At 37.9% G+C, this 25,372-nt stretch overlaps 1 protein-coding gene across 1 annotated transcript in view; it reads right to left on the reverse strand.

Moving 5' to 3' along the window:
- Nucleotides 1-25,372, reverse strand: part of LOC107913624 (NADH--cytochrome b5 reductase 1) — a 30,543-nt gene that overhangs the window by 5,065 nt on the left and 106 nt on the right. Inside the window, exons 2-4 of the mRNA XM_041104210.1 lie at nt 25,201-25,291; nt 25,039-25,115; nt 7,483-7,564 (exon numbers count right to left, since the gene is read on the reverse strand). Coding sequence (XP_040960144.1) covers nt 7,483-7,564; nt 25,039-25,115; nt 25,201-25,291 — 250 coding nt within the window. The remainder of the gene's footprint in view (nt 1-7,482; nt 7,565-25,038; nt 25,116-25,200; nt 25,292-25,372) is intronic.

Here is a 25,372-nt window from a genome sequence, read left to right on the forward strand (position 1 = left end):
TCCGCGTTCAGTATTTAAATAAAGAGCTCAACATGGAAAGGGAGTTTCTTGGTAAAGTCGAAGATAGTGCGGTAGTCTGAGTTTGGTCTGAAAAAGTTCAGCAAGAAAATGGTGATAGCCTCATGGAAGGATACGTGTCAGAGCTATGGGATTTCACTCGAATCAGTGTAACTCAAAACAACCTACAAGAATTGAAGGAAATTTGGGATTAGTGGGGTGATGAGATCAGACAGCTCTTCTACAGTAACTATGGTGATTTGCCTTATCTACTCGACGTAAAGGTAGACAAACACTTGTTCCGAGCCCTCGTGCAGTATTGGAATCCCGCCTACAGTTGTTTCACATTTGGGAAAGTAGATTTGGTACCCACGATAGAAGAATATACGACCTTGCTTCGATGTCCGAGGATCTAAGTTGATAGGGCCTATTCGAGAGCAGCATATGTCCCGACATTCTTGAAGAAATTAATGAGTATTACAGGAATGAGCGAGCAATGGGTTGCGGCCCGAATTAAGCAAAAGAGAGACAGCAAGTGCATGGCTTGGAAAAATCTGCGAGATCTGATCTTGGCACATCTAGATGTGAGAAAAAGGGTCGATATTTTCGCTTTGAGCATTTATGGTTTGGTCATTTTCCCCAAGGCGTTAGGGCATATGGACGAAGCAGTTTCAGATTTGTTTGACAGGCTTGAAAAGAGGGTCACACCAGTCCCAGCAATTTTGGCTGAAACCTTCAGATCTCTAAATGCGTGTCGAAGAGTAGGTGAAAGAAGGTTCGTCGGATGCGCGCAACTGTTATTGGTATGGTCTCATAGTCACTTTTGGAAAGTAGAGAAGATCACTTATCGGGTTTTCTCAGAAAACTACTCCCCATTAAAGGAACTAGTGGCTATACCAAGACAAGACGATATCACGGAAGAGAAATGGATCATGATTCTCCAAAATCTTCAAGAGGAGGATGTCGAGTGGAGAGCCCCGTGGATGATCCCTAATGAGATTTTGTATCGATGTGGAGAGTTTGATTTAGTTCCTTTGCTCGAAATTTGGAGAGCTATTGGATACGCCCCTCTGCTAGTCTTGAGGTAGTACAGATCTAGACAGTTCATACCGGTGACACAAGAGTTGGCTCAGTGTGAATTTTCATTCAAAGAAGATAATTACAAGAAGAAGGTTCGTGAAATATCAAATGCTTGGAACCAAATCCACAGAATGAAGGTACTTGCTGTAAACCCAATGACAACTCCCGAATATAGTTTGTGGTGGGGAAGAAGGATCAATGATAACATCCCCGTATCAAGCCAAGAAGATGTTCAACCGATAGAAGAGCATCTACAAGTGGTTCCGTTAGAACTAGAGATCATTAAACAAGACTTTAAAAGGAGAAGTTCCGAGCTGGCTAAGAAAATTGAGCAACTAGAAGAGGAAAAGATACGTTTGGGATTAGATGTCGATATTCACAAGTTGGAAGCTGAAAAATTAAGGAAAGGGAAGAACAAGGCTGAAGAAGATTTAGATAGTCTAAAAACGGATTATAAGAAGTTACGTTTGTCGATAAGAATAGTGGGTTTGGGAAAAACATCGGAGCAATGGCGGCAGGAGATCAAAGAAGAAAGGACCAAGGCTGATCAGTGGAAGAAGAAATTTCATGACACCCGAGCTTGAGAGAGCGTTTTGGAGAAAAGCTTGTTAGAATGTCAGAATGAAAAAGCAAGGTTAAAAGCCCGGGTAACAGAGTTAGAAAAGTCGTTTCACCTACACCGTAATCGCAACTCTCTGATCGAATTGAGAGCAAGTTTAAGTAAGATCGAAGAACTAAAGGGAAGGATAGGAGAGCTCGAAGACGCATTACAAGATTCTAAACTGGGAGTGGAGCTTCTAGAGAGGAGTAATGAGTAATGGTAAGATCAATTCCATCATTCTCAAAGTCAGATTAGAGATAGAGATTACATTATGGGCGAAGCCGTGACTTAAGTACGAGAAGTAGCGGATCATCTACAAACCCTAGCAGTTCAGGCTGATGTATTGAGTTTAAATTATGAATCAGAATTAAGCCGAGGTCGAGAGTTAGCTTGGCTCCTGAGGAGTGTTAAGGCTTTGAGTATAAAGGCGAAGCCGTATATGTAGTCCATTTTATGTAAAGAAATTTGTTTTCTAAATCGAGTTCTTCTAATAAAATTGAATTAGAATCAATGCCCCTTTTGCATTCATGCATCTACATTACATTACATTACATTACATTACATGCATTAAGTTTCATAAAAGGACCCTAATAAATTAAAATTATGACAGTTACCCTGGAAACCAGCAAAAATCCACCAATTAAATATCACTACGGTACTCATCACCAAACGAAAGCAATGGATCAGTGGTTAGAAAGATTGGAACAATTACAAAAGGAGATGCAAGATCAGATGCAGGAACGACTGGATAAAATCCAATAAGACATGCAAGAATCCCAGAACACTATGATGAACCAATTAAAACAGTTATTGGCTGGAGGGAACGATAAAGGAAAAAGCCTTGTAGTTGATGCTGGGGAGGATCACGATGACCCTGCTTATCCTCCAGGTTTCACCCCAACTAACATCCAAGCACAACTAGAGGCGTACCCGTAGAGGGTACCTGTTACCATTAGACCTCAATATCTGGCTAGTGCCTTGGTACCAGTGCATTTTCAAATAGGCTCGGGTTCTAATCTCAGGAATAACCTCACCAATCCTGTGGTCCCGGATCTCGATGACGTGGCAGAAATAGAAAAGGCAAGAATGGACCTGCCAAAACAACTAGAGGACTGATGTAGATGGCTAGAGGAAAAATTTAGAGCCATGGAGAACATCGACTATCATTGTGGAGTTGACGCCAAGGATCTGAGCTTGGTCCCTGATTTAGTACTCCCACCTAAGTTCAAGATGCCGGAGTTCGAAAAATATAACGGGACTAGTTGTCCTGAAGCTCATATAACTATGTTCTGTCGAAGAATGATAGGATACGTCAACAATGATCAGTTGTTAATCCACTGCTTCCAGGACAGTTTGATCGGGTCTGCAGCCAAGTGGTACAACCAGCTGAGTCGTGCTAAAGTTAGTTCATAGAGAGACTTGGCGCAAGCTTTTATGAAACAATACAGTCATGTTACGAACATAACACCCGATCGAATTACATTACAGAATATGGAAAAAAAGCCTAGTGAGAGTTTCAAACAGTACGCCCAGAGATGGAGAGAGGTGGCAACACAAGTCCAGCCACCCCTGTTGGAAAAAGAGGTCACCATGCTTTTTATTAATACTTTAAAAGCCCCATTCATCAACCACATGTTGGGGAGTGCTACCAAGAGCTTCTTGGATATGGTAATGTCCGATGAAATTATTGAAAATGCAATAAGAAGCGGTAAAATAGACGCGGGGGAAAGCTCCAAAAGACCAGCCCCGAGGAAAAAAGAAAGCGAGGTAAACAACGTAAGCACGTGTAGCAAGAGTTATTCGAAACCAATTACTGTTGGCCCTCCAAGAACGATAGCCACTAGTCACCAAGGCCCCTCAAGGCAGGAGCCCAACACAAGGCCTAACACAAAGAGACTTCAATTCAAGCCCATTCCAATAACATACAAGGAACTGTATCAGAAGCTATTTGATGCGCACATAGTATCTCCATTTTATATAAAACCCATGCAACCTCCATACCCCAAATGGTATGACATAAATGCCCAATGTGAATACCATGCAGGGATATTAGGACACTCAATTGAAAACTGTACTAGGTTTAAAAAGGCGGTGGAAAGATTCATTAAGATGGGAATTGTAAAGTTTGACAACCTATCAGGACCAGACGTGGCAGGGAATTCGTTACCCAATCATTCTGATAAAGGGGGAAACGCGATAATCGAGGGCGGGAGAAAGAGAATCAAGGTCGACATTGCAGAGATAAAAACCCCACTGAGTTGGGTTTGGAGACAAATGATAGAGGGAGGTCTCATCAAACAAGATTCAAAGGAAAGGCTCGAAGGAACGAGGACGTACTGCGAGTTTCATGCCGAATAGGGCCATGACATCCAAAAATGCGCCGAGTTCAAAATCATGGTACAAAATCTGATGAACAACAAAGAGGAGGAATTTTATGAAGAGATCAAAGGACTAGAAGAATGAGAAGTCTATGCCTCGGAGGAAGGACCTACGGGAAAGGCCCAAAATCACCCAGTGGTGATTATTTCGAGGCCAAGGAGCTCAGGATCTGGAATACAAATGGCGCCAAGGGTCATAATCCAAAAACCGATATCCTTTCCTTACAAGGATAGTAAAAAGGTTCCTTAGAATTATGACTGTAACGTGACAATCTCGGGAGAGGAGAACCCGGTAAACGCTTCAGAAGAGGGTAGTGATGTAGGCTTCTATGCTCGTAGTGGAAAACGCTACGATCCAGCAAATGCAATAGTGGGGACCATAAATGGAAAAGCCTTAGCAATTGAAGCAAAGACGGCCAAAATTGAAGTCATATCTCTCTAAAGATGCCCTGAAGTGGATCAAAGCGATAAGACACAGTGGACTGGAAGGAGGCTTTGAAGAAGAGAAGCACCCAAAGAAGTTAAGACTAGGCAGGGCCAAGCAAAATTGGCTCTTTTAAGGTCTTTGCTCTATTTTCGTTACACAACAATGAGTAAAGAGGGGCAGCTGTAAGAGCCCATTTTTTCCCGGGCCCAAATATTAAAAATTACAGTCCATTAACAAAAATAGACCCAATCCAAAAGCCCAAAACTAATAACAGCCCAATAGCCCACAAGACTTAAAATTTTTTACCCAAACCCTAAGTCCCCTAGCACCGTAAGCTTCCATGCGTGGCCTCCTCGTCTGCCACACCTCTAACGCACGCCTCTACCACTACGTCTGACACCTCGGTCGCCTCTACCACTGCTACCTGCAAGGAAAGGTGAACATGCAACAACCAAGAAGCCAAGCACAAGCAGACAATAGAAACAAACAAAAATAGTAGAATAGAGAGTTGTTCAAATCGGCTATAAAGGCCTAGATCAGATCCTTGTATTTTTTACGCGCACCAGTTAACCGAAAACAGAACATTGATTCGAAAAGGTTGAACCATCTTTTTTTTCTCTTTCTGTTTTTCGTTTCTTTTCATTTTTATTGTATTTATTTATTTATCCAATTTTTTTAAAAATCAGTTTAATAAATAATAAAAGGATAAGAAAAGGAAAGAAATCGTACCTGGAATTGCCCCGCAGGCCGCCGCCGGAGATCTCTTTCTTATCATCGGATTCGGGTCAAAAGGGGCGCACGGGTTCCCTTTTCTTCGGCCTTCAGGTCAGGAAGGCCTGGCCTTCGAGTGTTTCTAAAAGGGGCTGAAAAGCCCATCTCTTTGTGTCGTAGGTCGCTAGCCGACGGCGGCATAGCCGATCGCCGAAGGAACCCCAGGCCGGAAGAGAGGACTGTGTGAGAAAGAGGCCATAGGGACTCTCTGTGTTTTTTTTTCAAATGATGTTAAACTACTTTTTGGTGGTCTTTTAGTTTTTATATCAGGCATAATACGGCGCCGTTTGAAGGGGGAGACCTGCGCATTCTTGCCCTAATGGGTATTTCACGCCTTTGGTCCCTCCAATTCTGCGGCACCTTCAATGTAGCCTTTTATTTTACTAAATTTCGGCCACAGAATTTTGCGCCTGTTCCAATCCAGTCCTGCGCAAGAACAATGCGCATAAGGGATGGGGAATATGCATAGTCAGTCCCTCATGTCCTCAGCGCATTTCATTTCGGTCCCTCGCTCCATTTTTTTTTGAATTTTTTAATTATGCCCCTCAATTTTATTCTGATTCCAATCATGCCCTTTACCTTTTAGCTCCATTTTTTTATATATATTCTTTAAAACTTTTTCTTTTATTATTTAGGATTTTCTTTTATGCATTATTTTATTTCAAATTGTTTTAGATCAATTAGTATTTATCTCAAATTTTATATTTTATTTATTTCAAATATGTGTGTGTGCACTATCCATTTTAAATTTATATGTACTATGTAATTTAAATTGTTTCTCATGCTATTTATTTTGATATTCTTTATATTGTTCATTTTCAAACTGCTTTATTTTTATTTATTTCAAGTTTTTATAAATTAAGTACTTTATACATTATTTTATCTCATGATGAAATATGTTATATATTATATATATGTTGATTATTTTGAAATTGTTTTATACTTTCTTTTACTCTATTTTTTTTCCTTTAAATGTTTTATTTATTATCCATTTTAAGATTATTTGTCCTTATTTCACGATTTTTGCATGTACATATGCATTATTCATTTTAAAATTTTTCATATATAATATTTTTGAATTATTTTGTATATAGTTGATTATCAAATTTCCCCTTTTTTACAATATTTATTTAAAACTTGTTTATTATTATTTTAAAATTGTTCTACATTTTATTTATTTTAATTTTTTCTATACCACTCATTTTGAAATTGGTATATTGTTATTTAATTCATTCGTCTTTAATTATTAATACTAGTATTCAAATAATGTATGTTGAGTGTGTATTGTCATTGTGTGTACCATAATTAGTTTACTCGTATTTTCATATTATTGTCATACATTTGTGTAATTATCCATGTATCATTATTCCATGTTTATTATTATATTGTTATTTCACGTCATCATATTGTAAATTAAACTCCGACATAGTTATCTAACTTAGGTTACTTTATTTTATTCCAAACAAAATAAATGCTTACCTTCAAATAGATTACCCGCTATTATTCGAAATGGAATTTTGCTAAATAAGGCAATATTTTGCATTTTGGAAATTCGAGAAATTGTACCCTAACTTACTGGGTCTCGATTTTCTCATTAAACCTAAATAGAAAAATATCCTTTTAAATTTCCAAACACATAAAATTCTAAAAATAAAGGTAATATTCTATATTTAGAAAATTCGAGAAATCGTGCCCTAACTTACTGGGCTTCGATTTTTCTCGTTGATTTTAAGTAACCGAATATCCTTTTAAAATTAAATAAATGAGGTTTAAATAAAAAGTGAAATGCAAACTCACTCTCAAAATATGAAATGTCGAGTCCTAACTTACTGGGTGTGACATCTTGTTACTTCGAGATAAAGAGGCATTTTCCATTTTTGATTTAATTAAAGCATTTTAAAATCAACATTAATAAAAGAGGATCGTATTTTAAATCTTTTCAAACTTTCAGCTTTCGACATAAAGACATTAAATAATCAAATAAGGTACCAATTTTGGGAGTATCGAGGGTGCTAAACCTTCCTCGTGCGTTACTGACTCTCGAACCCGTTTTCTAAATTTCGTAGACCAAAATCGTTGTTTTGATAAAATCAAATCGTTTATTAAAAACAATCACTTTTCAAGGTGATCTGATCACACCTCATCAAAAATGATTGGTGGCGACTCCCGTTTTCGTTTTCATTTTTAAAATCCAGTCGACCCCGTTTTATTCAAAAAATGGTGTCAACATGGAACATTGGCGTAATGCCAGAGCCTCCGACAATCATCCCAAATGCTCTAACTTGACCAAGTTTATACCTGAACCGCCCCGGGTAGAAAAAATTCATGGAACAACATTAAGAAAATTATAACCAAAGGTGAATTCTCAAGTTGAACAAGATTCAGACAAGGCAAAAAAAAGCCCTAGGCAGCAAGCCTTCAATAATACAAGGAAAGCATTTAAACAAACATGATGTGTTTGTATTCAATAGGAAATGCATTGAAATGGTAAGGTTGCAATTTATGGAGATAATCTAATATTTCAGGTTGCAATTGTAATACTCAATTCTTAGCCTGGGTCCAAAACCATAAATGAATACCAAATTTAAATTACAAACCACAGCCCAATTACAGTGTGGCCCAAAACAAAAATTTTCAAAGAATAGCAGAAACCCTAGGCAGCTTTCTTTCTTTAGCGCCGCAGCAACCGCCCCATCGCCCCCACTTCGCTGCTCAAACGCACAGTAGCCCCGCACAATGCATGTATTTCACGTACCTGCAATAAACCACGAGCCATAAATAGCAAGAATAACAGAAATATAGCAAAGAGATATTTTTCTTTTTTGGTAAAGATTCGGCTATAAAAGTCGATTGATAACATGGGGTTAGACGAATATTGTATCGAAAATATTGAAAGATACGAAAACAAAGAATCAAGGAACAATTTTGAAGGTGATTTGTTTTTTTCCCCTTCTTCGATCTTTTTTTTCATCAGTTTTTATCTTTATTTCATATTTTAAAAGATAATAACAGGAAAAGAGCGCTTTCTTGGTTTCGAGCACCGTATGCGGTGGTTCCACGGTTGGCACAACAACGGCGGCGTGAAGGTGCTAAGGTCGAAACCCTATCAGACGACTCATATCCCTTTCTGTTTTTTTTTAAAAGAATGAAATAGAAATGTTTTTTAAGAAATTTTTTGGTTTTTAATAATATAAGCAAAATGGTGCCGTTCGGTGAGGCAGGATCCGTGCGTCGACTCGACCCTCAAGCAGGGTCCGCACACTCTTGCCCTAAGTGGGAAATTTTCGTTTTTGATCATTCTGATTTGTTTCGTTATTTTAATTTGTTTTCTTTATTTTCTGAATTTCCCCCATTTATTTCCAATTTTATTTTTTTAAATCCCTTTAAAACGCAGTGTTTGAAAGGTTTGGGTAAATTCCCGATTGGCCCTCCAGGGTACGCGCACTTTGGGTAAATTCACTTGTATGGATTTTCTTCCAATTATATATATATTCCACTTATGTAAACTCTATTTTTAACTCTATTTTGGATATATTTCAAACTTATATATATTATTTAAAATTGTTGTACATTTAATTTATTATTTCAATTTCCATTCTTTTAAGCCATTTGTTCTCTAGTTTTTTTAAACTTGTACATTTTATGTATGTTAATTTACTTGATACTTCTTTAGGATTAATTCTTAGTTCATTGGTATGTTAATATCAATTAAATACATTTTGAGTCGGCTTTATAATGCATTTCGAGGTTTCGGGAAATAGGATCCTAACTTACGGGGTCTTGATTTCCATGCTAGCTCGAAATGACCTTTTTCAAAAGCATGTGTTTTTAAATAAAATTAAAGGCAAGTTACATGTCGCCTTTGGGACTTCGAGGGATCATACTCTAACTTACGGGGTTTTGACTTTCTCGTCGAACTAAAATGGCTAAATATTTCTTATCTTTCAAAAATCGCTAAATTTCAATAAAGTTTTTAAAGGTTAGCTCATTATTGAGGATTCAAATGTTGCATCCTAACTTACAGGGTACGACATTTCATTGCCTCGACGCGAGAAGGCCTTTTACACTCGTTCAAATTTATCCAAACGTTTTTTTTAATGTATAGTATCAATAAAATGGGAGTCATTTTTTCTAAAAATCTTGGATTTTCATCATTCGACTATAAGACATCCATTAATCAACTAGGTACCAATTTTGGGCATTTCGAGGGTGCTAATCCTTCCTCGTGCGTACCTGACTCCCGAACCTATTTTTTTCAAACTTCGTAGACCAAAATCATTATTTTAGTAAATCAAATATTTTAAGATGTCCCGATCACACCTCGAAAAAAGGACTGGTGGTGACTCCATTTTCGTTTTCAAAGTCGACGCCCGTTTTAAAAAAAAAGTGGTTTCGACAGCTTGGCGACTCCACTAGGGACTCCTTAAAGAGAGTCGAGCCATAAATTGATTAATTTTTGTCATTTTGTCGAAAAATTAAAATTAGTTTTAAATCACAATTTCCCCTTTGCATTCATTGGTTTTCATCATGATATGATTGCTTAATTGTTTTAAGTCTGTTAGTTTATTTGCATTTTGCATTTCATGGACAATTTTACCCCCTAAGTGGGAGTGAGAAACTAGTCCTTCGTGAGGTTTTCACCTCCGTATAGGATAGTGGATTGCTTTCGGGATATATCCGTACCTATGCCTTCGTGAGATCTCCATCTCCGTATAGTCATAGGGAAATGCATTCCCCTGAACCGAACTTGGTCCATATGAGCCTATAATGGGTGAGGATCGAGGAATTTGCTGGTTCAGGTACCTGTGCTCTAGAACCCAAACCACATATAGTGAACTTTAGGAACTCACCCTAGGTAGAATTACTCTTAACCTTAGTAGATACCTGATTAGGAGTTTTTACTATTACTTGGTTGTATTGTATTAAATTGATACTGACTTTTTGTGTTTTACTCTGATTGCATGGAATTACAATTACATGTCATTTCATTATAAAAAGGCGTTGGTTTGTATTCGTTGCTAGATAGAAAGTTTATCATGAAAAAAGGGTTTTTTTATAGAGTGGAGGATATTGCGGCTGTTCGAACTTGGTCTGAGATGATACAACGCGGAAAAGGTGATATCTTGTCTGAGGGATATGTATCGGAATTATGAGACTTCACCCGTATTAGCGTAACTCAGAACAACTTGCAAGAGTTGAAGAAAATTTGGGATCAGTGGAATAATGATGTTAGACAGTTATTCTATGCTAATTATGGGGATCTGCCTTATTTGCTTGATATGAAAGTAGACAAGTGTTTCTTTTGGGCTCTCGCCCAGTTTTTGAACCTTGTCTACGGTTGCTTCATGTTCGGGAAGGTTGATTTGGCGCCTATAGTAGAGAAATATGTGGCTTTACTTCGGTGCTCGAAGATTCAAGTGGACAGAGTCTACTCGAAAGCTGTAAATGTACCGACCTTTTCGAAGAAGCTAATGAATATAACTGGGATGAGTGAGCAGTGGGTTACAGCTCGGATCAAGTAAAAGGGGGATAGCAAGTGTATTCCTTGGAAGAATTTGAATGACCTTCTGCTAGCACACCCAGATACGAAGAAAAGGGTAGATGTCTTTACTTTGAGTATATATGGTTTGTTTGTCTTCCCTAAGGCTTTGGGACACGTTAACGAGTGGTTACTGACTTATTTGATCGAATTGATAGAAGAGTTACACCAGTCCCAGCGATTTTGGCAAAAACTTTTAGGTCACTGAATGCATGCCGAAAAACGAGTGAGGGTAGATTCATTGGATGTATGCAGCTCCTATTTGCATGGTTCCACAGTCACTTTTGGAAGGTTGATAAGGTTTCATATCGGGTCTTTTTTTAAAATTATTCTCCATTGAAGAAGATAGTTGCTACACCAAGGAGGGATGATCTCTCAGAGGAAAAATAGATGGCCATTCTTCAGAACCTGCAAAAGGAAGACGTTGAGTGGAGAGCTCCGTGGTTGCTTCCGGATGAGATCTTGTATCGGTGCGGATATTTTGACTGGGTTCCTCTGCTTGGAATTTGGGGAGCTGTTGGTTATACCCCATTGCTAGTGCTCAGGCAATATAGGTCAAGATAATTTGTGTCTACAACTCAGGGACTAGCCAAGTGTGAATTCTCATATAAGGGTGATGGTTACAAAAAGAAAGTTCGTGAGATGTCCAATGCATGAAATCAGACTCACCGAATGAACAGATTAGTTGTGGGTCCAATGACAACTCCCGAGTATAATGAATGATGGGTTAAAAGGATCAATAATAACGTTCCTGGGCCAAGTTCAGAAAATAGTCAGTCGATAGAGGAACATTTACGAGTTGTCCTTTCTAAGTTGGAGATTATAAAGCAGGATTTTGAAAGAAGAAATGCAGAATTAGAAAAGAAGATAGAGCAAATGGAGGAGGAAAAGATGAATTTGAGACTGGATGTAGACATTCAGAAACTTGAGACCGAAAAATTAAGGAAGGGGAAAAATAAGATCGAAGAAGATCTAGATAGCTTGAAGACGGGTTATAAGAAGCTGCGTCTGTCAATGAGAATTATCAGGCTTGGAAAAACTTCTGAGCAGTGGCGTGAAGAGATTCGAGAAGAAAGAAACAAGTCAGACAGAAACAAGTCAGACAGATAGGAAAGAAAATTTCAAGAGGTTCAAGCACGAAATGAAGCATTAGAAAAGAGCTTGTCAGAGAACCAAAAGGAAAAAGGCAAACTAAAAGACAGAGTGGTTGAGTTAGAAGGGTCTCTTCGTCAATATAGAAGTCGAAATTCTGTATAGAGTTGAAAGCGAGTCTAAGCAAGATTGAAGAGATGAAGAACATAATAGAAAAGTTAGAAACAACATTGCGAAATTGTGAGGTCTGGATTGAGTATCTGGAAGCAAATGAAGGTCATCAGAATGAGCAACTTCACTACTTTCAGAATCAAGTTAGAAACAGGGATCATGTTATAGGAGAAGCTGTAACTCAAATTCGAGAGGTAGCAGATCACCTGCAGACTTTAGCAGTACAGGCTGATACGTTGAGCGTGAAGTATGAATTGGAGTCAGACCAGGGACAAGAGTTGACCTCGTTGCTTAAAAGGATTAATGTCTTGAGTATTAGGGCAAAGCCTTATTTGTAGTCCATTTTATGTAAAGAGATTTATTTTCTATTAAAGTTTTCTAAACGTAATTGAATCAGAATTGATGCTTTTTTGCATTCATTTTCATATATTGCATCATATGTATTAAAAACTATTAAAATGTTCTAATTGATCAAAATCATTCCTCAGTTAACCTGGAAGCCAACCAGCCAACCAAACACCATTACGGTACACGAGCAAAATCGAAAAATATGGACCAAAGATTGGAAAGGCTCGAACAATTCTAAAAAGAAATATAAGATCAACTTTAGCAGTAAATGCAAGAGCAGCTCGAGAAGATTCAGCAGAATATGATGGACAAGATGATAGAATCCCAAGGAAATATGATGACTCGGTTAACGCAGTTGTTGGCTGAAAGTAAGGATAAAGGGAAAAGCCCTATGGCCGATGTTGAAGAGGAAGGTGATGATGGACCTCTCTATCCTCAAGGCTTTACTCCTCCACATGTGCAGACCCAGGCTGAAGTTTACCCGCGCAAATCTTCTGTCACAGTTAGGCCTCAGCAGTTTCAGGCCGACGCTTCGAGGTCAATAAATTTTCAAGTCGGATCAGACTTTAGTCTTGAGAATAATCCTGTTAATCCTGTTATCCCCAATTTTGATGCGGCGATCGAAAAAGAAAAAATAAAAGAAGAATTACCAAAGTAATTAGAGGAAAGATGGAAGTGGGTTGAAGAGAAATTCAGGGTAATAGACAGCACTGAGAGATATCGCGGGATGGATGCTAAGGATCTGAGTTTGGTTCCAGATTTGGTGCTCCCTTACAAGTTCAAAATACCAGAATTTGAGAAGTATAATTGAACCAGTTGCCCTGAAGCCCACATCACCATGTTTTGTAGGCGAATGACTGGGTATGTCAACAACGACCAATTATTAATACATTGCTTCCAAGATAGCCTCATAGGGGCAGCATCTAAATGGTATAATCAATTGAGCCGTGCTAGGATTAATTCTTGGAGGGATTTGGCACAGGCTTTTATGAAGCAGTATAGTCATGTGGCAAAAATGGTTCCTGATAGAATTACCTTGCAAAACATGGAGAAGAAGTCGAATGAAAGTTTCAGGCAGTACGCACAGAGATGGAGGGGGGTTGCAGTTCAGGTCCAGCCACCGCTTCTTGAAAGAGAAATGACAATGCTCTTTATAAATACGCTGAAATCCCCATTCATCACACACATGTTAGGAAGTACCACAAAAAGCTTTTCTGACATAGTCATGAGTGGTGAGATGATTGAAAGTGCTATAAGGAGCCGAAAGATTAATGTTAGAGAGAATAACAGAAGGCAAGCCTCAAAGAAAAAAGAAAATGAGGTGAAAAATGTGAATACATACAAAAAATCAATTACGGTGAATCAGCCAAGAAAGGTAGTGGCTAATCAACAGAGTTCATCAAAACAGGAATCTGGTGTAAGGCCAAGTACTGAGAGGCCCCATTTCACACCAATTTTAATGTCATATAAGAAGTTGTATCAGAATTTATTCAATGCACACGTTGTTACCCCTTTTTACTTGACCCCTTTACAGCCTCTGTATCCCAAATGGTATGATGCGAATGCACAAAGTGATTACCATGTAAGAACTACGGGGCATTCCATAGAAAATTGTACTACTTTTAAAAAGCTTGTTGAAAGGCTCATCAATATGGGCGTTGTCAAGGTAGATGATGCATCTGGTACAGGAAATCCGTTACCCAATCATACTGATAGTGGGGTAAACATGATGAGTGAAAATATGGGGAGAAGGGTCAAAGAAAGTATTGCTGAAGTGAAAAACCCTTTGAAATGGGTTTGAAAAGAAATGGCAAGAAGAGAATTAATCATCTTGGATTCAGAGGAAAGTTGTGAGACCAAAAATTATTGTGAGTTCCATCATGAGGTGGGACACAAAATTCAAAGATGTGAAGAATTCAGAGTGCTGGTCCAAAGCATGATGAATAATAAAGAAGTAGAGTTTTATGAAGAAGCAGAGGAAAAAGAAAGTATATGCATGTCAGAATCAATGATGGGGATTCCGAAAGTAGATCATCCTGTGATTATTATCTCATGCCCTAAGGTTAACGAGGTTAGGGCACAGATGACACCGAAGATTGTAATTTAGAAACTAGCAAATTTCTCATATAGGGATAGCAAAAAAGATCTCCTAGAATTATGAGTGCAATATAACAATCTCGGGAGAGGAAGCTTCGGTCAGTATTACAAAAGAAAACCAAGAGACAGGTTCTTATACGAGTAGTGGGAAGTACTACGATTTGATAAATGCCCAAGCAGAACCGGTGGAAGGAAAAATTATGACAGCAGAGCAAAAGAAGGAGAAGCCAGTTGAATCTAAGCCATTGATTAATAAGCTAATAAAGGAAGAAGAAGCACTGACTTCTTGAAATTTTTGAAGCACAGTGAGTACAGTGTCGTAGAGTAGCTGCATAAACAACCAGCTCGTATATCTGTGTTAGCTTTGCTCATGAGTTTAGAGGTACATAGAAAAGTGTTGATGAAGGTGTTGAACTAAAAATATATGGCTAATGATATTTCTGCCAACAAATTAGATCGGTTGGTCAACAATATAAACGCCGATAATTTTATCTTCTTCAATGATGATGAAATACCAGCTGGAGGTATGGGGTCCACTAAAGTTCTGTACATTACTACTCGGTGCAAAAGGTACATGTTGCCGGGAGTGTTGATTGATAATGGATCCGTATTGAATGTATTGCCCGTATCCACTCTTAATAGACTACATGTGGATAGTTCACATATGAAAACGTGTCAGAATGTGGTAAGGGCATTTGATGGAACAGAAATGAGGGTTATGGGAAGAATTGAGATACCATTGCTGATTGGCCTAAATACTTATGAGGTGGACTTCATTGTAATGGATATCAAGCCTTCCTATAATTATTTGTTGGGGAGACCTTGGATACACTCAGCAGGGGCTGTGCCTTCATCACTGCATCAGAAGTTGAAGTTAGTGTCAAAAAGACTGCTGGTGACAATAAATGCCGAAGAGGGTATTATCACATCAATAACTAGTGATGCACCATACGTGGAGACCGATGATGAGGTGGTGGAATGTTCATTTCGGTCCTTAGAGTTCGTGAATGCAACGTTTATTGCTGAGGGGAATAGAATCCCAGTGCCAAAGATATCCAAGACTAGAAAAATGGGTCTTCAATTGATGGTAGGAAGAGGAGCTGTACCGAGAAAAGGATTGGGAAGACATCTGCAAAGAGGAGTTGAGGCACCAGTGCTGAAAGATAAGTTTGATCGTTTTGGCCTAGGCTATAGACCAGACATAAAACAAAAGAGAAAGGAAATGGAAAAGAGAAAGGAGAGAAGAAGGGCACGCCTAAGTGGAAATGAAGTTAAGTGGGAGCCTATGGCTTTTCCTCACATATCCAAGACCTTTGTATCAGAGGATTCATTTATCTTGAGCAAAGAATGCTTAAAGACGAAAGTATTGAAGAAATCCTGGGAGATGTTCATATCAATGCCATAGACACAATTGAAGAAGGGACCTTGCTAGATATTTGTCCTTATGAACCTCGGAGCGAGCTAAACAATTGGATTGCGGAAGTGATCCCTATAGTTTTTAGAGCTTGTTCAGAGTAAGTTCGGAACATTCTAGTTGTTTTTAGCATAAAAATAGGAATTGCTTTATGGAATATGCACATGTTGAACGTTATGATTCTAATAAATACATTTTTGTATTCATTTTCGAGCCAGTAGTCTTTCATTCTTTGTTAGTAATTATTCTTTCATTCTTTTTTCACATCATTTTTTATTTCATTCATAATTATATTGTGCAAATAATTATTCATAAATTCATACATTCTCTGTATATTCTTTGGCACCTATTATAGGTCCCCGGATATCAATGATATGAGTGACACCACTTCAAACTCAGGATCACCTTTTGAGCAAGACAGGTGTTTAGAAGGATCGCATGATTTTGAAGATGAAGTAGACTGTGGTGTATCTCTGGACTTATTGAGAATGATAGAATAAGAGGATAAGCAAATCCTACCTTACAAGGAATCATTGGAGATTGTAAGCCTATAGGAGGGACAAGTGGTAAAGATCGAAACTGACATTACCGCAAAGACAAAACGAGACCTCACTGAATTACTCCGTGAATTCAATGATGTCTTCGCATAGTCATACCAGGATATGCCTGGGTTAAGCACTGATATTGTGGTACACCATCTTCCTATAAGAGAATATTGCAAGCCAGTTCAGCAGAAGCTCAGAAGAATGAGGCCTGATATTGTGCTAAAGATAAAAGAAGAAGTCAAAAAGAAATTTGATGCTGGGTTCTTGCAAGAAGTCAAGTATTCGGAATGGGTAGCCAACATTGTCCCTGTCCCTAAAAAAGATGGAAAGGTACGAATGTGTGTGGATTACAGGGACTTGAACAGGGCCAGTCCAAAAGACAATTTCCCGTTGCCTCACATTGACACTTTGGTGGATAATACGGCAGGCTATTCACTGTTTTCTTTCATTGACAGCTTTTCTAGATACAATCAAATAAGGATGCATCCGGAAGATATGAGAAATGCCACATTCATCACTTTGTGGGGGACGTTTTGTTATAAAGTGATGCCCTTTGGGTTAAAGAATGTGGGAGCAACTTATCAAAGAGCCATGGTGACCTGGCTTCATGACATGATGCACAAGGAGATTGAGGTTTATATTGATGACATGATTGCAAAATCCAGAACTGAAGAGGAGCATATTCAAGTCCTAAGAAAATCATTTTTGAGACTAAGAAAATTTCAGCTTAAGCTTAATCCAACAAAATGAACCTTTGGAGCCAGATCAGGGAAATAGCTGGGTTTTATAGTCAATGGAAAAGGAATTGAGGTTGACCTAGACAAAGTCAAGGCAATACAAGATTTGCCTCCACCACACACTCAGAAAGATGTACGAGGTTTTCTAGCAAGATTGAATTACATTGCTCAGTTCATTTCGCAACTAACTGAGAAATGTGACCCTATATTTCGTCTTCTGAAGAAACATAATTCGGGTGTATGGGATGAGGAATGTCAGAAGGCTTTTGACAAAATAAAATAGTATTTGTCTAATACTCCAGTGCTATCACCATCTAGTCTGGATAGGCCATTAATACTGTATTTAATAGTGTTTGACAATTCCATGGGGTGCGTGCTAGGCTAACATGATGAAGCAGAAAGGAAAGAAAGGGCAATATACTATCTCAGCAAGAAATTCACTGATTGTGAAACGAGGTACTCGTCACTGATTTCAAAGTTAGACCCCTTAAAATATATGATGGAGTCGACTGCTTTGAATGGGAGGATGGCCAGATGGTAGATCTTGCTTTCTGAATTTGACATAGTGTATGTGAGTCAGAAAGCCGTGAAAGGGGGCGTAATAGCTGACTTTTTAGCTAGCAAAGCCTTGGAGGATTATGAGCCTTTGAACTTTGATTTTCTAAATGAGGATTTGATGTATATGGTAACCACTGAAGAAAATCCCAAATGGATTATGTGTGGAAGCTAAATTTTAATGGAGCCTCAAATGCTGTGGGTAACGGAATTGGGGCAGTCCTAGTATCTCCAAGCGGAGATCATTATCCTATTGGTAGCAAACTGGATTTTATTTGTACGAACAATATAGTAGAATATGAAGCATGCATTATGGGCATTCGTGCAGCTATTGAACGTAAAATCAAAGTGCTAAAAGTGTATGGGGATTCCGCGTTGGTGATATATCAACTCAAAGGAGAATGGGAAACAAGAGACCCTAAACTGATCAGTTATCGAAGATGGTTCTTGAATTGATGGACGAGTTTGATGACATCACTTTCTCTTACCTCCCACGAGACGAAAACCAGATGGCTGATACATTGGCCACTCTAGCCTCTATGATTCGAGTGAACGAGTTAGAGGACATGAAGCCTATTTAGATGAGCATTTTTGAAACCCTGGCTCATTGCTATAGTATTGAGGAAGAAGAAAAAGATGACTATCCTTGGTACCTGAATATACTGCAATATGTGAAAAATCATGAGTACTCAGATCGGGCAACGGAGAATGATAAGAGAGCATTGAGAAGAATAGCCATTGACTATGTACTAGATAGGGAGATCCTGTGCAAAAAAAGGAAGGATCAGATACTGTTAAGATGTGTGGACGCAGTGGAAGCTAGAAAAATTTTAGAAGAGGTCCATGAGGGTATCTGTGGAACGCATTCAACTGGTTTCACAATGGCTAGGTAGATCACGAGATTTGGGTACTATTGGTCCAATATGGAAAGAGATGGCATTAATTACGCTAAAAAGTGCCATAAATGCCAGATTTATGGTGATAAAATACATGCACCTCCTTCACCTCTTCATGTTATGACTTCTCAATTGCCTTTCTCCATGTGGGGTATGGACGTCGTTGGGCCAATATTGTCGAAGGCTTCTAATAGGCATCGTTTCATCTTTGTGGTTATTGACTACTTTACCAAGTGGGTGGAAGCTGCTTAATTTGCAAATGTCACGAAGTCAGCAGTTAGCAAATTCTTGAAATAAGAGATCATATGTCGATATAGAATGCCTGAGAGGATCATATCCGATAATGCACTGAATTTGAACAACAGCACGATAGTGAAGGTCTGCAGTCAATTCAAGATCAGACATCATAACCCGTCGCCGTATCGCCCAAAGATGAATGGCGTGGTGGAAGTGGCCAATAAAAATATCAAGAAAATTGTAGGAAAGATGACTGAGACTTATAAACACTGGCATGAGAAATTACCATTCGCCCTTTTTGCTTATAAAACGTATGTCAGGACTTCGACCGGGGCAACACCTTTCTCTCTGGTTTATGGGATGGAAGCAGTTTTACCTATTGAGGTTGAAATTCCTTCTATCCGGGTATTGGCTGAGTTGAAATTGGATGAAGCAGAATGGGTCTAATCTCGATACGATCAGTTGAACTTAATAGAAGGAAAAAGGCTAAAGGCTATTTAGCACGGTTAGATGTATCAAGGGGAATGATGCGAGCCTACAATAAAAAGGTTCGTCCTAGAGAATTCCACAAGTGGAAGCTAGTGTTGAAAAAGATCCTTCCTATACAAAGGGATTTTAGAGGAAAATGGATGCCAAATTGGGAGGGTTCATATGTTGTAAAGAAGGCCTTTTCAGGAGGAGTTTTGATCTTGAGTGAGATGGATGGTAAAGATTTGCCAAACCTTGTAAACTCAGATTCAGTTAAGAAGTACTTTTCTTTAAAAAAAAGAAAAAAAAAGGGAAAAAAATGGAGAGGCTAAGGTGAAAACCCGCAAAGGGCGCCTTGAGACCAAAGAGGATTTGAGTTGAAAACCCGAAAAAAGTGGCTCAAATGTTGATCAAATGGGGCATCTGGTGATCTTGCTATATTTGAGTCAATGGGAAAGGGGACTCAACATCCTGGGGCATTGACAGAGTACTGTTGATCTTCTAAGCACATGTCAAACTCAGAATGATCTTCAGAAAGTTTGCACAGAGAAGTTTAAGTTGCGATATCTAGGGCGCCTAGCCTTTTCACTATTTATATTAAATTTGTCGTCTTGGAATACTTCATTCTTTTTCAAGACACGTGTTTCCAATTAATTTCTCTTTTATTCTTATTCTTGATAATTTATTCATCTAGAGTTTTGTTCTCAATAAAATTTCATATTGTCCATTGTGATAATCTTTTTCAAGTATTTTCCATTGAAATAACTATTAATGGGCTAATAATACTTTCACAAGGGAAGTTTTGCATATTACTCTAGAAGTTTCTAAATAATATAGGGACTTGAAACAGGGAAAAAGTTTAGAACACACCAAGTTCAAAAGTTGAAAATGTCTAAAAAGAAAAATTCTAAAGTAAGATTATCTTTTCGAATTTTGTTGTCCAAACACTGACTGAATAAAATGACAAGATGTTGTGTTGGTGACAAAGTTCTAATGAACAAACAAGCAATAATCACCTTGCAATAAGAAGAGGTTTCCTCGGAGAAGAAAATTCTTCATTTGTGCCTAGGCATTTGGTATTACACTCTGAGAATGGTGTAAAAGACCAAAGGGCTTCACATTTTGTATCCTAGATTTCTAATAGGAGAGGATTGAGAAAAAGCCACAGTTTTTATTTTGTGTCTTAGTGGATTTATCTTTGAAGTTCACAGTGGGGGGCAATCTAATTAAGTGTTTCTTCAGAGATGCTAATTGAGCAGGAGGAGGTTGTGGCGCGTCAGTGATACGACTTTAATAAACTTTGAGTAGTGACTACCTAAGTGTTAAAGAGGGATCATTCTCAGAAAAATGATATTCTGCATTCATTCAAATGTCATTCATGCATGTTTAGTAAGGAGCATTTGATTCATTCTAATCATGACATCCTAATCATTAGGCATAATTAGGTTCATTATACAGGTCATGTTCCTCAAGGAACAGATCGGTGAAACCACAAGTCCTATCTCTCTGAAGTTACAGTGGAGTGGAAGACACCAGTCTTACTTTTCTGGAATTGCAGTGGAATAGATTAAAGTTAAAGGTAGCGAATCTTATTTCCCTGGCATTGCAGTGGAGTAGATTAAAGCTGAAGTGGAATGAATTAAAGATGTGGGTAGCGGATCCTATCTCTTTGGCATTACCCTGGAACAGATTAAAGCTAAAGGTAGCGAATCTTGTTTCCTGGGTGCTGCAGTGGAGCAGATTAAAGCTGAGGGTAGCGAATCTTATCTCCCTGGCGTTAAGACTTACAATAGCTGAAATGGAGCGGATTAAAGCTGTCGGCAGTGAATCCTATCTCTTTGGCATTATCGTGGAACAAATTAAAGCTAAAGGTAGCGAATCTTATTTCACGAGCGCTGCAGTGGAGCAGATTAAAGCTGAGGGCAGCGAATCTTATCTCCCTGACGTTAAGACTTGGAATAGCTGAAGTGGAGCGGATTAAAACTGTGGGCAGCAAATCCTATCTCTTTGGCATTACCGTGGAATAGATTAAAGCTAAAGGTAGCGAATCTTGTTTCCCAGGCGTTGCAGCGGAGCAGATTAAAGCTGAGGGTAGCGAATCTTATCTCCCTGGCGTTAAGACTTGGAATAGCTGAAGTGGAGTGGATTAAAGCTGTGGGCAGCGAATCCTATCTCTTTGGCATTACCGTGGAACAAATTAAAGCTAAAGATAGCGAATCTTGTTTCCCGGGCGTTACAATGGAGCAGATTAAAACTAAGGACAGTGAATCTTATCTCTCTGGCGTTAAGACTTGGAATAGCTGAAGCGGAGCGGATTAAAGCTGTGGGCAGCGAATCCTATCTTTTTGGCATTACTGTGAAAAATATTAAAGCTAAAGGTGGCGAGTCTTGTTTTCCTGGCGTTGCAGCAGAGCAGATTAAAGCTGAGGGCAGCAAATCTTATCTCCCTCGCGTTAAGACTTGGAATAGCTGAAGTGGAGCGGATTAAAGCTGTGGGCAGCGAATCCTATCTCTTTGGCGTTACAGTAGAACAGATTAAGGCTAAAGGTAGCGAATCTGGTTTCCCTGGCGTGGTAGCGGAGTAGATTAAAGCTGAAGGCAGCGAATCTCATCTCTCCAGCATTAAAATTGAAGAAACCAATCCTATCTCCCTAAAGTTACAGTAGAGCAGATTAAAACCACAGATCTTATCTCTCTGAAGTTGCAGTAGAGCATATCGTGTCCAGTCTTATCTCTCTGAAGTTGCAGTAGAGTAGATCGCATCAAGTCTTATCTCCCTAAAATGACAGCGAAAAAGATTAAAAATAGCAAATCGTATCTCCTTGAAGTTGTAGTGGAGTAGATTGAAGTTGGTAGCCAACCTTATCTCCTTGAAGGTGCAGTGGAGCAGGTTGAAGCAACAAGTCTTATCTCCCTGAAATTGCAGTGGAGCAGACACAGGTTATAAATTCTATTTCCCTGATGTCACAGTGGAGTGGATTGAAGCACCAGATTCTATACCCCTGAAGATGCAATGGGTAAGAACGAGGCTACTTGAAGAAGAGAAGCGTTGAAGAAGTTGAGGCTCGGTAAGACCGGGCACAATTAAGTTTTTTAGTCTTTGCTTTGTTCCCGTTACACGACAACGAGCAAAGAGGGGTAGCTGTAATACCCAATTCTTAGCCCAGGCCCAAAACCATAAATGAATACCAAATTTAAATTACAAACCCCAGCCCAATTACAGTGTGGCCCAAAACAAAAATTTTCAAAGAACAGCAGAAACCCTAGGCAGCCCTCTTTCCTTAGCGCCGCAACAACCGCCCCATGGCCCCCACGTCGCTACTCGAACGCACAGCAGCCCTGCACAACGCACATCTTCCACGTACCTGCAATAAACCACGAGCCACAAACAGCAAGAATAACAGAAATATAACAAAGAGATTTTTTTTCTTTTTTGGTAAAGATTCGGCTATAAAAGCTGATTGATAAAATGGGGTTAGACGAATATTGTATCGAAAATATTGAAAGATACGAAAACAAAGAATCAAAGAACAATTTTGAAGGTGATTTGTTTTTTTCCCCTTCTTCGATCTTTTCTTTTTTCATCAGTTTTTATCTTTATTTCATATTTTAAAAGATAATAAAAGGAAAAGAGCGCTTACTTGGTTTCGAGTGTCGTATGCGGTGGTTCCACGGTTGGCACAACGGCGGCGGCGTGAAAGTGTTAGGGTCAAAACCCTAGCAGACGACTCACATCCCTTTCTTTTTTTTTAAAAAAAAAGAATGAAATAGAAATGTTTTTTAAGAAATTTTTTGGTTTTTTATAATATAAGCAAAACGGTGCCGTTCGGTGAGGCAGGATCCGCGCGTTGACCCAACCCTCAAGTAGGGTCCGCGCGCTCTTGCCCTAAATGGGAAATTTTCGTTTTTTATCCTTCTGATTTGTTTCGTTGTTTTAATTTGTTTTCTTTATTTTTGAATTTCCCCCGTTTATTTCCAATTTTATTTTTTAAAATCCTTTTAAAACACAGTGTTTGAAAGGTTTGGGTAAATTCCCAATTGGCCCTCCAGGTTACGCGCACTTTGCAAATTTGCCCTCTGTTTCAATTTATTTTTGTTTTTTTTAAATTCTGTTTTGATTACAATTTAATCCTTTTTATTAGTTTTTACTAATTAAGTTTAATATTAGCTTGCTACTATTATTATTATTATTATTATTATTATTATTATTACTCTATTGTTATTATTTTCATTATATTATATTTTACTATTATTCTTAGTATTATATATTTGTTTATATTTTCATTTATTTTTCAAATATATATGTATTATTTTACTATATACTATTTTATTTTAGAATTACTTTGTGTATAGTTTTATTTCAAGTTGTTTTGTATATTAATTATTTTAAAATTATTTTCATATAACATTTATTTAAACTTCTACTACTTATTAAATCATTTTACTCATCTTAGTTTAAATTCTATTTCTTTTTTTGTTCACTGCAACTTTATGTATATGTTAATATGCATATATTATTATATTAAGTTCTCCATTTTATATGTATTACTTCTCTAGACTCATATATACATATATATATATATTTACGTCACTTGTATGGATTTTCTTCCTATTTTATATATATTTTCCGCTTATGTAAACTCTATTTTTAACTCTATTTTGGATCTATTTCAAACTTATATATATTATTTAAAATTGTTGTACATTTAATTTATTATTTCAATTTCCATTCTTTTAAGCCATTTGTTCTCTAGTTTTTTTAAACTTGTACATTTTATGTATGTTAATTTACTTGGTACTTCTTTAGGATTAATTCGTAGTTCATTGGTATGTTAATATCAATTAAATACATTTTGAGTCGGTTTTATAATGTATTTCGAAGTTTCGGGAAATAGGATCCTAACTTACGGGGTCTTGATTTCCATGCTAGCTCGAAATGACCTTTTTCAAAAGCATGTGTTTTTAAATAAAATTAAAGGCAAGTTACATGTCGCCTTTGGGACTTCGAGGGATCATACTCTAACTTACGGGGTTTTGACTTTCTCGTCGAACTAAAATGGCTAAATATTTCTTATCTTTCAAAAATCGCTAAATTTCAATAAAGTTTTTAAAGGCTAGCTCTTTCTGGAGGATTCGCATGTTGCATCTTAACTTATAGGGTACGACATTTCATTGCCTCGAGGCGAGAAGGCCTTTTACACTCGTTCAAATTTATCCAAACGTTTTTTTTTAAATGTATGGTATCAATAAAAGGGGAGTCATTTTTTCTAAAAATCTTGGATTTTCATCATTCGACTATAAGACATCCATTAATCAACTAGGTACCAATTTTGGGCATTTCGAGGGTGATAATCCTTCCTCGTGCGTAACCAACTCCCGAACCTATTTTTTTCAAACTTCGTAGACCAAAATCGTTATTTTAGTAAATCAAATATTTTAAGATGTCCCGATCACACCTCGAAAAAAGGATTGGTGGCGACTCCATTTTCGTTTTCAAAGTCGACGCCCGTTTTAAAAAAAAAAGTGATTTCGACAGCAATAAAAGCAAGATAAGTAGCTCGCCTAAAAAAAAAAAGCTGTTGCTAACACCAAAAGCAATGTTAACAAAGAAACATGCAGGAAATGGAAAGGAGTACACTATAGACAAGAGCACTCTATGCATTCATATTTAAGAAACTGTATACCTTGAGACCCTTCACAGCAAGATAATCACCAACACGCAACTCTCTGAAATGGTGTGACATCCTTCCTTGAGGATACATCTACTTACAAGAAAATTTCCATCATACAATTAGAAAATATCGCACTAAAGTTCGCTCCAACCAGCAAGAAATTTCAGGAAAGTACCTTAATAACTAATTCAAAATGACCAACATCAGAATCTAATGTAGTAGGCGTATATGGTTTAATAACCTCCTCACCTTGGCTATCCTTGCCCCTGTTAAGATGAGAAGCATCTAACTTGCATAGTAGTCCAGTTCGCAAGCATTTGGGAAGTATCTAAAACCATAATCTAAGA

Source organism: Gossypium hirsutum, chromosome D11 (assembly GCF_007990345.1).
Source record: "Gossypium hirsutum isolate 1008001.06 chromosome D11, Gossypium_hirsutum_v2.1, whole genome shotgun sequence".
Lineage (NCBI taxonomy): Eukaryota > Viridiplantae > Streptophyta > Magnoliopsida > Malvales > Malvaceae > Gossypium > Gossypium hirsutum.